The sequence below is a fragment of the Coregonus clupeaformis genome, chromosome 12, assembly GCF_020615455.1.
Source record: "Coregonus clupeaformis isolate EN_2021a chromosome 12, ASM2061545v1, whole genome shotgun sequence".
NCBI classification, from domain to species: domain Eukaryota; kingdom Metazoa; phylum Chordata; class Actinopteri; order Salmoniformes; family Salmonidae; genus Coregonus; species Coregonus clupeaformis.
Window position 1 is genome coordinate 31,807,750 of NC_059203.1, and position 15,446 is coordinate 31,823,195.

A 15,446-nucleotide genomic window follows, 5' to 3' on the forward strand; every position below is an offset into this window, starting at 1 on the left:
CGTGGTCGAAAGTTTTGAGAATTACACAAATACTAATTTTCACAAAGTCTGCTGCCTTAGTTTTGATTATGGCAATTTGCATATACTCCAGAATGTCATGAAGACTGATCAGATGAATTGCAATTAATTGTCCCTCTTTGCCATGAAAATGAACTTAATCCCCCAAAAACATTTCCACTGCATTTCAGCCCTGCCACAAAAGGACCAGCTGCCATCATGTCAGTGATTTTCTCGTTAACACAGGTGAGAGTGTTGATGAGGACAAGGCTGGAGATCACTCTGTCATGCTGATTGAGTTAGAATAACAGACTGGAAACTTTAAAAGGAGGATGGTGCTTGAAATCATTGTTCTTCCTCTGTTAACCATGGTTACCTGCAAGGAAACACGTGCCATCATCATTGCTTTGCACAAAAAAGGGCTTCACAGGCAAGGATATTGCTGCTAGTAAGATTGCACCTAAATCAACAATTTTTCGGATCATCAAGAACTTAAGGAGAGCGGTTCAATTGTTGTGAAGAAGGCGTCAGGGCGCCCAAGAAAGTCCAGAAAGCGCCAGGACCGTCTCCTAAAGTTGATTCAGCTGCGGGATCGGGGCACCACCAGTGCAGAGCTTGCTCAGGAATGGCAGCAGGTAGGTGTGAGTGCATCTGCACGCACAGTGAGGTGAAGACTTTTGGAGGATGGCCTGTTGTCAAGAAGGGCAGCAAAGAAGCCACTTCTCTCCAGGAAAAACATCAGGGACAGACTGATATTCTGCAAAAGGTACAGGGATTGGACTGCTGAGGACTGGGGTAAAGTCATTTTCTCTGATGAATCCCCTTTCCGATTGTTTGGGGCATATGGAAAACACCTTGTCCGGAGAAGACAAGGTGAGCGCTACCATCAGTCCTGTGTCATGCCAACAGTTAAGCATCCTGAGACCATTCATGTGTGGGGTTGCTTCTCAGCCAAGGGAGTGGGCTCACTCACAATTTTGCCTAAGAACACAGCCATGAATAAAGAATGGTACCAACACATCCTCCGAGAGCAACTTCTCCCAACCATCAAAAGCCTTTGACACTCATGGAATGCTTGTAATTATACTTCAGTATACCAGAGTAACATCTGACAAAAATATCTGATAACACTGAAGCAGCGAACTTTGTGAAGACCAATACTTGTGTCATTCTCAAAACTTTTGACCACGACTGTACAAGGTAGGGAGGGATGTATTTTCTGGTTGTCGAAATGGACATAGTCTGTTTATTGTCGTGTTGAAAACTCAAACCATGATATTGAAGTGTCCGAAGTTGGTATGCTTTGTTTATTGGTTGTGTGGTGCATTGGCACAGAAACCTGTTGTTTGAAAAATGTGTTTTATATAATTATAAATATGGCATCAAAATGTTGAAAATCTTATTTCCTACCTAGCAGATCATTGTAGTGTAATGGAACAGGCAGGGAGAGTGAGCTCGTCTGTGGTGGTCGGCAAACCCTCAACCTTCTGACCTGTAGCCCTGTGTGGCATCGACTTGCTTTTGTGGCAAAGTCGATATCCACGTTTATAAACACATGGTCGCTACAGTTATTGTTATTTGTGGTGGTAAACATTATTTTGAGTTAATTCTATGAGAGGGGAGGGTGTTCAGTTTATTTTACAGTACAAGGGGAGGGTCATGTGAAAATATGTTTCATGTTAGGCCTATGATCCTTCTACCCCCCCCCAAAAAAAAAAAAGTAAAGTGGTTATCCCACTGGCTATAGGGTGAATGCACCAATTTGTAAGTCGCTCTGGATAAGAGCGTCTGCTAAATGATGTAAATGTAAATGCCTATATTTTTTATGTTGGACCAGCCCCTCCCCCACACAATGTCCATCGGTTAGAGACCTCCCTCTGCTACGCCTGCGCACAGGTCGATGTAGAAAATAAACGAAAGTGGTTTGTCAGGTGACTAGATAGCTCGGATAATTTATTAATTAAACAGTATTAGACAACAGTATGATAGCTAGGTTGCGTTTACCAAAGTTATTGTCCTGCAGAATATACAACTTGCCCTTGAATTTGAGACTACTGAAACGGTAAGATGATTGCTAACGTTACGTTAGCGAGCATTTTATTTGTTAAGTTTAACGTCGTTATCTAGTTACCTAGCTAACGTTACTAGTAGTGTAAGTTAGATAGCTAGCGTTTAGTAACTAGATGCGCCAGTCAGCATTATACTTAGCTAGCTACTAGGAGTTAGCTAATTTTAGTAAACTAGCTAGCGTTACATCTAGTTAGAAGCGTTCCAGCTAACGTTAGCTTAATGATTTTGTACGTCAGCCAACTAACAGTAAGTTTCGTGACACTGTTCCATTCACCGATACTCAATGTTTACCTCCTGACGTGGAGAAATACACATTTGAACAGACAGCCAGTAACGTAACGTTGTGGCTACAGAGCTGACACAGCAAGCGTGTCGAAGAAACCCTTGTTGAATAATTTCCCAATCTATCTGCAGATGTAAATATAGCTACGTTGGGGAACAAGAAAACCGCTGTTAATTGACCTTGAATAACAATAACCCATTGTGGCAATTGTAGCCCCTGTAACACATATCTGCCCCTACTACTAGGCTTTGAATGCATTATGCTTGACACCGTGACTGCGGTGGTGAGATCTGCGCAATACAATGGCAGCGTATTGCCTACTACCTCAGTGGAGAACACATCAGCAACCCCAACTTGGGGACCAGAGCCTCACAGATGTCTGCAGGTCCTATACGAGGACATTGGCGAGTTAAGGTAAGCCAGATAGGACTGTGTTGTTCCTGTCACTATAATTGTACATATTTTCAACGTACTGCATTACCTCAATGCTACATTTTGAAACATGTTAAGACAAGAGGTGTCATCTCAGGTGTGACATTCACATTGCTGGAACTGTTGTTCTGTATTTAATGTGGTTATAAAGACTGGTGTAGTGAAGGAAGAACAGCACTTACTCTTTTGAAATAACGACCACATACACTGAGTGTACAAAACATTACACTGAGTTTCCATGACATAGACTGACCAAGTAAATCCAGGTGAAAGCTATGATCCCTTATTGATGTCACCTGTCAAATATACTTCAATCAGTGTAGATGAAGGGGAGGAGACGGGTTAATGGACTGTTAAGCCTTGAGACAATTGAGACATGGATTGCGTATGTGTGCCATTCAGCGAGTGAATGGGCAAGAAAACATATTTAATTGCCTTAGAATGGGTTATGGTAGTAGGTGCCAGGCGCACCGGTTTGTGTCAAGAACTGCAACACTGCTGGGTTTTTCACACTCAACAGTTTCCTGTGTGTATCAAGAATGGTCCACCACCCAAAGTTGTTGTCAACATGGGCCAGCATCCCTGTGGAACATTTCGACACCTTGTAGAGTCCATGCCCCGACAAATTGAGGTTGTCTAAGGGCAAAAAGGGGTGCAACTCAATATTAGGACGGTGTTCCTAATGTTTTGAACACTCAGTGTAAAATGCACAGCAGGTGACAGGGTTTGGATTGGTCTAAAACAAGGGTTTCACAGCACAAGCTGCCAAGACATTTTCACATCTCCTCCTCATGTGCTGTTGTCTATTTCTCTCTCCCCATCAGAGTGCGGTTTTGGGACCTCATGCTGCTCATTCCCAATGTAGTCTTCTTCATGTTCTTGATGTGGAAGCTGCCCTCAGCCAGGGCCAAAATCACACTCACCTCCAGCCCCATCTTCATTACCTTCTACATTCTGGTAGGTAACCACTTATATCCAAGCTCTGGAAGTAGGACTTGTGCAGATGAGCAGTGTATACACACAAAAAGTAGGCTCTTGCTAATTTTTTAAGGCTAATTACCTGTAGTTTGACAGCTCTCTGACATGCTTGAAATGCTAAATATAGAATTTAGCAAAAATAAAGTAATAACATAGTGGGTTAACTGGATTCATATTGATTCGTTTCACAATATCAGATGGTAATTGCTATCTCAAACATGGCTCTTGAGAAATTGGTTTTCTACCCTACACAGACATGAACACAATGAGACTGACAGATATGGATACGGACGAACCTGTTGCCCCCCCCCCTGCCCACAACCCCTCATTTAATGGATGTCTGACCCTTGTCCTCCCAGGTGTTTGTGGTGGCAGCGGTGGGAATCACCCGTGCCATAGTGTCCATGACGGTCAGTGCATCCAGTGCTGCCACCATCATTGACAAGGTAAGGCCACATGTGGGTCATAAATGGTGACACACTATGAACCACCTGTGCTCATGGTATTTACAGTGCCTTCTATCCCACTTGTAGTGTGTTATAGACTTATCATCATTCATAACAGCTCAAGGCTCCTTTCAACAGCCCTTGTAGATGCAAAAATACTTTGGATTTGTAATGCACTACACCCAGATGAATGTTATATGGCGGTAGATCATTAGTGAATGAGAGAGTGTCCCCAGCTTCAGCCCATCTTGCGTAAAAAGGGAAAAGGGGTACCCTGGGGGACTTAGGAATCCAGAAAAGCATAATAACCCAGGACACTTCACAAGATGATTATCTGAAAACACAAAGAGAGCATGATCAGGACAAACACGGCAGATATCTGAGTGCTTCTTTATTTTCTGAGATAGTCATCTTGTAAAGTGTCCTGGGGTAAAACGTATTTTATAGGTTGCTGTGATAGAAAGGATAGAAGGAAAAGGGGGATACCTAGTCAGTTGTACAACTGAATACATTCAACTGAAATGTGTCTTCCGCATTTAACCCAACCGTCTAAATCAGACATCCACGTCTTCGGCGCCCGGGGAACAGTGGGTTAACTGCCTTGCTCAGGGGCAGAATGACATATTTTTACCTTGTCAGCTCGGGGATTCGATCCAGCAACCTTTCAGTTACTGTTTCAACGCTCCTACCCGCTAGGCTACCTGCCGACCTGCACACTTTTGAGAATGTGGATAAATCCAAAACAGAGGCTAAAATGCAAAAATAAAAATAATTTATTAGGACCTCAAGATGCCCAAAAAGTGCATGGTGCAGAAAAGTGCATATATAAAATGTAAAAATGACACTGATCTGAGAAGAGCGGATAAGTGAAAGAGAAGTGCAGATGAAGGAAAGGTGAAGAGGAGCAGAGGCTTTTTGAGACTACTGACATTTACCTCTTCTCAATGTCAAATCAAATGTTATGTCACATGCGCCGAATACAACAGGTGTAGACCTTACAGTGAAATACTTACTTACAAGCCTTTAACCAACAATGCAGTTCAAGAAATACAGTAAAAAATAAAAAGTAACACAATAAAATGACATAACAATAACGAGGCTATATACAGGGGGTACCGGTACAGAGTCAATGTGTGGGGTACAGGATAGTCAAGGTAATTTGTACATATGGTAGGGGTAAAGTGACTATGCATAGATAATAATGTTGTTTCTCCTTTAGGTGCTGTGGGAGATCACCCGTTTCTTTCTGCTGGCCATTGAGCTCAGTGTGATTATCCTGGGACTGGCTTTCGGTAGGTCTTCTAATAACCACCACAGTATTTTGATTCATAACGCCATCTCCTGTAACTCAAAGCCATTATGCAGTAGCCTGATCCCAGAATCTGCTTGTGCTATCATGTCAACCCCTTGATAGCAGAAACAGACTGGCACCCATGCTAATTGTAAAGGATTTACATTTTACATTTTAGTCATTTAGCAGACACTCTTATCCAGAGCGACTTACAGTTAGGGAGTGCATAAATTTTTTCATACTGGCCCCCCGTGGGAATCGAACCCACAACCCTGGCGTTGCAAACACCATGCTCTACCAACTGAGCTACACAGGATTTGAAAACAAACGCTACCAAGCACATGCTGAATTTGTTAGGACAATATGGAGAAGTACATTACTGATGTGTGTGTCAGGACGGGGTAGTAAAAAAACAGCACATTAGTTAAACTAATTTGCAATGTACAGTCAAAATTTGTAATGATCTGCAAACCTAAAACAAGACAATTTCCTGTCGGCCGGTCTCACTTGGTCACCTCAACTGGTATGACTACAGTCACACATGTACTCATATAGTCATGCACTGTATAAACCGAGGTGGATATATGAGTTGTTTAAACTTAATGTGTTCCTAGAGGAGGGTGGGATTAGGGTCTTTATAGACAGTGTAAACAGTAAAGCTGTATGCACCTGTTGGCATAGCCAGGGGTGTGAGCAGGACAACAGATTTGTTTTATGTATTATTGTTTAATCAGGAAAAATCACATCCCTGATTATTACTACAGCATTAAAAATTCTACTGTTTTTATTTTAATTGGCATGGTGGAATCATTGTCATATTACATTTATTTTGTGTTCGTTCCCATTATTAAAGACCGACACTTTCAACTCCTTAGTGGTGCTGTTGAATGCATGACGTCTAAGCCCCTTCTAAGCGTTTCCTCTGTTGACAGGCCACCTTGAGAGTCAGTCCAGTATAAAGCGTGTGCTGGCTATAACTGCTGTACTGGCACTGGGCTACTCAATCACACAGGTAAGACTAGAGTCCTGAATGCTGATTTTAGTTTGACTATGTTTTACATTTTACTATGTTGTGCCCTACAGAGCAAGACCCTGGTGTTAGAAGCACCATGCCCCAACCAGCTCAACCAATCACAGCTCCACAGATACCTCGTTTTCTCTTAACCAGGCCTATTCCCCTTCCCCCCTCAGGGCACTCTGGAGATCCTGTACCCTGACGAGCACCTGTCTGCCGAGGACTTCAACATCTATGGCCACGGAGGACGGCAGTTTTGGTTGGCCAGCTCCTCCTTCTTCTTCCTGGTGAGCGGCCAATGGCTGCAAAGCAAATGCAGTGCTTTAAATTTTTTACAATCTTATTAATGTAATTGTATAAAATATAAAGTTATCATATGAGAGGTTTTTAATCACTCGTATGTTTTGAGAAAGAGTAGAATTGAATATGTGTGTCCCACACATTTGGACATGCAATTTAACCGTCTCATAGTTTAGATTGGAATGAAAATAAGTACCAATGGATCAACCATTGTAAACAAAAAAGCACTAATTGAATAAACTGTTTGAGAATAAAAAAGGTTAATACTGGTCCTTTTCCTTCCAGGGCTACTCTTTGGTTGTCATCCTTCCCAAAACCCCAGTGAGGGAGAGGATATCCCTGCCTTGTGAGTCATAGGCATTAATATGGCGTTGGTCCCCCCTTTGCTGCTACAACAGCCTTCACTCTTCTGGGAAAGCTTTCAACTAGATGTTGGAACATTGCTGCGGGGACTTGCTTCCATTCAGCCACAAGATCATTAGTGAGGTTGGGCACTGATGTTGGGCGATTAGGCCTGGCTCGCAGTTGGCGTTCCAATTCATCCCAAAGGTGTTCGATGGGGTTTAGGTCAGGGCTCTCTGCAGGCCAGTCAAGTTCTTCCACACCGATCTCGACAAACCATTTCTGTAGGGACCTCGCTTTGTGCACGGGGGCATTGTCATGCTGGAACTGGAAGGGCTTTCCCCAAACTGTTGCCACAAAGTTGGAAGCACAGAATTGTCTAGAATGTAATTGTATGCTCTAGCATTAAGATTTCCCTTCACTGGAACTAAGGGGCCTAGCCCGAACCATGAAAAACAGCCCCAGACCATTATTCCTTCTTCCACCAAACTTTACAGTTAGCACTATGCATTGGGGCAAGTAGTGTTCTCTTGGCATCTGCCAAACCCAGATTTGTTAATCGGGACTGCCAGGTGGTGAAGAGTGATTAATTACTCCAGAGAACGCGTTTCCACTGCTCCAGAGTCCAATGGCGGCGAGCTTTACACCACTCCAGCCGATGCTTGGCATTGCGCATGGTGATCTTAGGCTTGTGTGACTGCTCGGCCATGGAAACCCATTTCATGAAGCTCCCGGCAAACAGTTATTGTGCTGACGTTGCTTCCAGAGGCAGTTTGGAACTCGGTAGTGAGTGTTGCAACTGAAGACAGACGATTTTTACGCGCAACGAGCTTCAGCACTTGGCGGTCCCATTCTGTGAGCTTGTGTGGCCTACCACTCCTTTTCCACTTCACAATAACAGCACTTACAGTTGACCGGGGCAGCTCTAGCAAGGCAGACATTTGACGAACTGACTTGTTGGAAAGGTGGCATCCTATGACGGTGCCACGTTGAAAGTCACTGAGCTCTCCAGTAAGGCCATTCTACTGCCAATATTTGTCTATGGAGATTGCATGGCTGTGTGCTCGATTTTATACACCTGTCAGTAACGGGTGTGGCTGAAATAGCCAAATCCACTAATTTGAAGGGGTATCCACATACTTTTGGCAATGTAGTGTACTGATGTCAGAGGGCTTTTTTCAGGGTCCTTTCCTCATCTACCACAGTTAGTTTTTTTACTATCCCTCATGTTAATGATTAGCTGGAGAGTGGCCTTGTGTTCTATACAGCTGTCAACATTCTACAAGGAAAGAACCACATAACAACATTGTATAATCATTAACCAGATAACCCTGGATTCCAGACTTAGATGAGTGATAACTCAGTTCTAGAATGTTGTCATTGAGAATTAATCTAAAAATCTATTCACATTCAGATTTTTTTAATTGATTGTTTAGCCTCCCAGAGACAAATGTTTTTAGGAGTGGTCTTTCATAGTTCAGCAGCAGTAGATACTATAGCTGCAGAGGTCAAATTAAATTGTATTTGTCACATGCGTCAAATACAACAGGTGTAGACCTTACCGTGAAATGCTTACTTACAAGCCCTTAACCAACAATGCAGTTTTAAGAAAAATAAGAGTTAAGAAAAATATGTACAAAATTAGCTAAAGTAAAAAATTTAAGAGCAACAAAATAACAATAACGAGGCTAAATACAGGGGGTACCGAGTCAATGTACAGGTTAGTCAAGATAATTGAGGTAATTTGTACATGTAGGTAGGGGTAAAGTGACTATGCATAGATAATAAACAGTGAGTAGCAGCAGGGTAAAAAAAGGGGGAGGGGGTCAATGCAAATAGTCTGGGTAGCCATTTGATTAGCTGTTCTGCAGTCTTATGTCTTGGGGGTAGAAGCTGTTAAGAAGCCTTTTGGAGCTTGGCCCCAGTGATGTACTGGGCCATACGCACTACCCTCTATAGCGCCTTGCGGTCGGAGGCCGAGCAGTTGCCAAACCAGGCGGTGATGCAACCAGTCAGGATGCTCTTGATGGTGCAGCTGTAGAACATTTGGAGGATCTGAGGACCCATGCCAAATCTTTTCAGTCTCCTGAGGGGGAATAGGCGTTGTCGTGCCCTCTTCACGACTGTCTTGGTGTGTTTGGACCATGATAGTTTGTTGGTGATGTGGACACCAAGGAACTTGAAGCTCTCAACCTGCTCCACTACAGCCCCGTCGATGAGAATGGGGGCGTGCTCGGCACTCCTTTTGCTGTAGTCCACGATCATCTCCTTTGTCTTGATCACGTTGAGGGAGGGGCTGTTGTCCTGGCACCACACTGCCAGGTCTCTGACCTCCTCCCTATCGGCTGTCTCATCGTTGTCGGTGATCAGGCCTACCACCACTGTGTCGTCGGCAAACTTAATGATGGTGTTGGAGTCGTGCTTGGCCACGCAGTCGTGGGTGAACAGGGAGTACAGGAGGGGACTAAGCACGCACCCCTGAGGGGCCCCTGTGTTGAGGATCAGTGTGGCAGATATGTTGTTGCCTACCCTTACCACCTGGGGGCGGCCCGTCAGGAAGTCCAGGATCCAGATGCAGAGGGAGGTGTTTAGTCCCAGGGTCCTTAGCTTAGTGATGAGCTTTGAGGGCACTATGGTGTTGAACGCTGAGCTGTAGTCAGTGAACAGCATTCTCACGTAGGTGTTCCTTTTGTCCAAGTGGGAAAGGGCAGTGTGGAGTGTAATAGAGATTGTGTCATCTGAGGATCTGTTGGGGCGGTATGCAAATTGGAGTGGGTCTAAGGTTTCTAGGATGATGGTGTTGTGAGCCATGACCAGCCTTTCAAAGCACTTCATGGCTACAGACGTGAGTGCTATGGGTCGGTAGTCATTTAGGCAGGTTACCTTGTTGTTCTTGGGATGGATGGTAGAGGTGGGTTACCCACTCGCTGACCTGCGTCCCCTGTATCTGCGTCTTCTCTTCATGCGAATGACGGGGATTTTGGCCTGGTCAGGTATCTTGAGTAAATCCTTTGCATCCGACTTGTTAAATAAAACATATTTGTCTAGTTCGATGTGAGTAATCGCTGTTCTGATATCCAGAAGCTCTTTTCGGGCATAAGAGACGGTGGCAGAAACATTATGTACAAAAGAAATTACAAACAACGTGAAAAAACACACAAAATAGCACAGTTTGTTAGGAGCCTGTAAAACGGCAGCCATCTCCTCCGGTGCCATTCTTAACCTGCATACTCCTTGTTTCATCTTGGTCCTCTCCCTCCACAGCTAAGAAGAGTTTCTATGTGTACGCTGCCATTCTGTCCCTGCTCAACCTGGTCCAGGGGCTGGGCAGTGCCCTGCTGTGTGCCGGCATCATAGAGGGGCTCTGGTGAGTGGCTGCTTCTGTGTGTAGAAAAAAAGATAGAAAACATTCCATTGGCTTTGTACGTGTTGGAGATTCAAGAATATGTTAAGCAATCCTAATGAAGATCAAAACACGGTTGAAAACATTCCTATCAATCGCACTTGGGAGCATTGATCGCAGCGCGTAGTCCCCTGTTTCTTCTAGGTCTGTGTTTAATCAATCAACTGTAGCCTAACTGCAAAGCAATGGATTTATCAAGGTTTTTATCTGCTGACCTAATGTTATGACAGTGTTACATAGACCTTATAGCTGAGGGACTAAGTAAAAATGTCCAATCTTTTTTGTATTATTCCTTCGGACATATCTGAAATTCACTTTCCTCTCAAAGCAGAGCAGCTTGTGTTGGGAGTGTCCATGTTCTGATGTTTTCTGTGTAGCCTAACTGAAGCCTAGTGTTATTCTGGTGCCGGCCTATGGAGCTCTTTAGTCACTGCTGCCGCCTAGGGTCCTTCAGTAGCCTCCAACTGCTCTTAAACACTAGTAAAACTAAATGCATGCTCTTCAATCGAACGCTGCTGGCACCCGCCCACCCGACTAGAATCACCACTCTCGACGGGTCTGACCTAGAGTATGTGGACAACTACAAATACCTAGGTGTCTGGTTAGACTGTAAACTCTCCTTCCAGACTCACATTAAGAATCTCCAATCCAAAGTTGTAAATGAGAACTTGTTCTCAACTGGCTTACCTGGTTAAATAAAGGTTAAAGAAAAATAAATAAATAACAGTCAGTTCCCTTTTAAAGTCTGATGTGTTTCTGTGTGATTGGAACAGCTGTGTGGACGTCACCACCTTCCTCTACTTCTCTGTGTTCGCCCCACTCATCTATGTCACCTTCCTCAAAGGCTTCTTCGGGTACGTAGGTCAAAGGCCAAAAACGATGGCTTTGTCTGAAAATGTTACTTGATGTCAAATCCTTGCTTCCTCTGTCCTTTTTTCCCCCTCTCAATTCCTCTCAAGGCTCATTGGAGGAGGGGTTCAAAGGAGGGATCTTAGATCCTCTGCGCCAATGAGCTTTGAGATGAATTGAGGAAAGAAGGATGGAGGACACAGGCAATGTTCCCGACTGCATGATTCATGTTTGGTTGCTTTTTACTGCGATACATTCTCTCTCCTGTCTTTTCTCTTTCTCACTCTCATTTTCTCTCCTTGCCCCTCTCTCTTTCTACCATCTCTCTCTTTCTACCATCTCTCTCTCTCTCTACCATCTCTCTCTCTCTCTACCATCTCTCTTAATCCTTCTCTCCTCCTTCCTCCAGCTCGGAGCCCAAGGTCCTCTTCTCCTACAAGTGCCAGGTGGACGAGCCGGACGACCAGACGGATGTCCACCTGCCCCCCGCCTCAGGCCTGGGCCGCAAGGAGCAGCTGGAACAGGGCTCCTTCTACTCCAGCACCCAGATAGACGGCCTGACTGCCGTGTCCATGGGCACCGGCATAGCTGCCTACCTGGACGACGTGGCCTCTGGTCCTTTCGGGGCGGGCAGCATCAACAGCGACTGCTGGAGGGCAATCAACGCCTAAGAGAAGAGGGGAGAGTAGAGGAAATGAAAGGGCAGGATAGGGGATGTGTGCTAGTAGGAGATGTGGGACTGGTTGAGTAGTGAGTGGAGAGGTTGGAGTTTGCTATGGCTCTCTCTCTCCCTCTTCCTCTGGAGACAATGTGAATTGAGAGTTTGACTCATTTCAGCCCCTATCTGTTTTCCATATTCTCCATTTTGGTTCTTGCTGCCTCATCCATTCTGGCTCAAACATGACATTTCCTACCATTATCTGCTGGGGATATTTCCACAGCTTCAGTCCAGTCAAGTATTATCCCCCCTGTAAGTGAGTCTGTGGACGACAAAGATAAGAAGACAATGTAAATCTATGTTAAGTGTAAAGGTAATGTCCAATACATTCCCATCGAAGGGGTCAGGTGAGGTCAAGTCCATTAACTGTGGCCTTGTATTAGATGTGACTACTCGTTAATCATCTCGTATTGAACAACTGTGCCTCGCTCCCTATAGGCCAGACCTGTTCTTATCACGCTAGGACCCTTCTCTAAATTGTGTCACTCATAATAGATCAAGTGTGCTTAATTCTTTTTATTTTTGTTATCAGTCCTTTTTTCCCCTCGCGTTGATGATTGAAAGCCTACAGTGTACCGTCATTGTATTAATTGAAGAACTCTTCGGCTTGAGTCTGCAGGGGCTTTGTATGCCGTGTCAGACTATTAGCAGTGCAACTGGTATCCTTGTAACTTGCTGCTGGAACTGGGAGAGACCCAAAATGGACGCCATGTCGCACCTGCATCACCTCTACCTATTTTATGTTATTGTTTGCCGACTGTTTTATTTATTTTAGTTACTGCTCGGTTTTATGTCGATAGGTAGTTCCATCAGCTGATCATTCCTGCTGAAAGTAAAACTTTCCAACCACCAATCAAATGAGATGGAGAAGGCAGGAATAGCATTTGTGGTTAAACTATGTCTTTTTTATATCAATAAATATTCATGCCCATATACATTGTATTCAAGGTTATTTTAAGGACTTGACATTTGTGGTTTTCAATATATGAAATTATTGATTAAGTCACCTTATGGTGTTGCCCATGTTTTCTTTATAGTCAAAGCCCTGATTTCATCACAAAGAAAGAGCAACTTTTAAACACAGTCCATCTGATTGCTCATGATGCTCAACGCACCCTAAAGACCAATTTTCATGAAGCGCTACTTCCTTGCATTAATTCCTACTTGTATGTCTGCTGTGAACTTAGTAGCTCACAACACATGGCTTTCTGGGAAACCAATTCCATTGGTGGCTGAAAACAATGTCATTCTAGTTTGTGTGAATTACGATGTCCCTTTTTTTATTTTAGTTTTGTTTATGCCCACTTGATTTTGTCACTGATATTAATTCTCCCAAAGAGAATTGTTCCTTGGAATGTTATACGTTTGGTATGGTAAAATATGAAGTGGGTAAAGTTATTCATGTGACATATAGCATCCAGGGGAGGCTGCTGAGGGGAGGATGGCTCATAATAATGGCCGGAACAGAGTGAATGGAATGACAATGTATTTTATACCATTCCACTGATTCCACTCCAGTCATTACCACGAGCCTGTTCTGCCCTGTGATAGCATCAGTATGTAATATAAATATATTTATTTTTTCATAAGCGTAAGCCACCACAAAGCAAGCGTTTATATTGCCATTATAGTATTTTATAGGAGTCTTCTACCTTGCTCTTCCCAACACTTGCCCTGCATCAACAGACTGTAGCTTGCTCTCAAACACTGGCTTCTATTTCTATAGACATGTCCGAAGGGTTGCATTTGAGGTACAAAATTATTCACAATGATTTGAGTATAATATTTATAAGGTCTTTGGGTGTGGGTTTCAAATGCAAGTGCAGTCAGGCTAAAGATTTAATACAATATTTAAGATGGTAAGTGAAAGAACTTTGAAAAAGAGTGAGGATACTTGATGCCAGCAATTTGTGAACAATTTATTTTAATTTAATAGTATATCGTTGTAGAAAATTCAACCCATGATCATTGAGCTATAAAATAACGGTGTTGATGTGTTTCAGCATTCCATGAGAGACTATTAAAACATGCTTCCTTTTCATTCCTATAGCCTGCCAGTATGTATTTTCTTTGGACCGTGTCTCCTCTTGGTGTTTTGTTGTGGTAGTGCAAATGGAAAAGTAGTCCCAGTAAGTTTTTCAGTGATGCATGCATTGTTTCATGTTTCATGTGTTAGCCAAAGCGTGGAATGTATGACATATTTTTTTTTTTTGCATATCCAATCATCTTTCTTGTACAAACATACATAGCATTTGGAGATTTTGATTTCTAGGAGGCAGGGGATGACTACAGAAGTACAGTTCCCAGCCCCCTTATGGTCGCCTATGATACATGGTCAAATGTAATTGCATACTGATTATTTTATATAATATAAATATAATATGCCATTTAGCAGACGCTTTTATCCAAAGCGACTTAGTCATCCACCTATACTGTAGAGAATACTGGCCAGTTGAGAATACTGGATGTCCTGGAAAGTGACCTTTCTTGGCAGGGCTGGCTCTAGCCTTTTTGGAGGCCCTAAGCAAGGTTTGGGTGGGGGGGGGCATCTCGCAAGCAAAACCTTTTAGTGCCCCCCCCTCTTGATGGTGGAGAGAATATTTTTATTTTCTAAAAGTTAATTTCCTGTAATTCTACCAGTTTTGCCATGGGGTCCCACATACTTTTTTTTTATGTAGTATACTTTGGTATAAATACTGAGGTTAGTATATTTATATACTATAGTATTCACTGTAGATTTTTTGCTGACTTTACTGTAGTATGGTAGTGTTTTTGAGGACATGACTGTAGTATACTATAGTGTGTTTGTGGACATTACTGTAGTGTTTTTGTTTTATCTTGGACATGTGGGTGCTTTCTCTTTGAGGAAACCTACAGGACAAATGCTAAAAGAGCAAATTTTCCAAAACCTGTAGGTAGGACTGGAATCTGAATGGGTAGTTCAGAGCTTCTGCTCTTTTCTATAACTTGTAGGGAACACAATATATGGTCTATACTTGGCATGTAAGTTTCTCAGTCATGGGTGGCACACATTGGGATATTGGGGAGGGGAATGGATTGAGTGTTTATGCACATTAAATACTGTATTGTTTTTGTGGACATTACTGTAGTATTTACTAGTGTTTTTTTGCAGATAATACTGTATTTTCAATAGTATTCTACAGTATACTACAACATTCTATAGTAAGTACTACACATGATGATGATGATACGACAGTGTAGTGTATTCTACATTATAAGCCGGGTGGTTCAAGCCCTGAATGCTGATTGGCTGAAAGCCGTGGTATATCAGAACGTACACCACGGGTAAGACCAAAAATGA

At 43.1% G+C, this 15,446-nt stretch overlaps 1 protein-coding gene and 1 non-coding gene across 2 annotated transcripts; one reads left to right on the forward strand and one right to left on the reverse strand.

Moving 5' to 3' along the window:
* Positions 1 to 1,889: 1,889 nt before the first annotated feature.
* On the forward strand, positions 1,890 to 14,173 carry LOC121551557 (transmembrane protein adipocyte-associated 1 homolog). Its single transcript, XM_041864259.2, has 11 exons — positions 1,890 to 2,059; positions 2,596 to 2,764; positions 3,607 to 3,739; positions 4,120 to 4,206; positions 5,426 to 5,498; positions 6,430 to 6,509; positions 6,689 to 6,799; positions 7,098 to 7,158; positions 10,419 to 10,521; positions 11,331 to 11,411; positions 11,816 to 14,173. The coding sequence occupies exons 2-11, from the start codon at positions 2,610 to 2,612 to the stop codon at positions 12,075 to 12,077; spliced, it is 1,146 nt and encodes a 381-aa protein (XP_041720193.2). The 5' UTR covers positions 1,890 to 2,059; positions 2,596 to 2,609; the 3' UTR covers positions 12,078 to 14,173.
* Positions 14,174 to 14,970: 797 nt separating this feature from the next.
* On the reverse strand, positions 14,971 to 15,027 carry LOC121552007. The gene has a single exon (XR_005997142.1). It is a non-coding gene; the product is annotated as a U7 small nuclear RNA (small nuclear RNA).
* Positions 15,028 to 15,446: the final 419 nt, after the last annotated feature.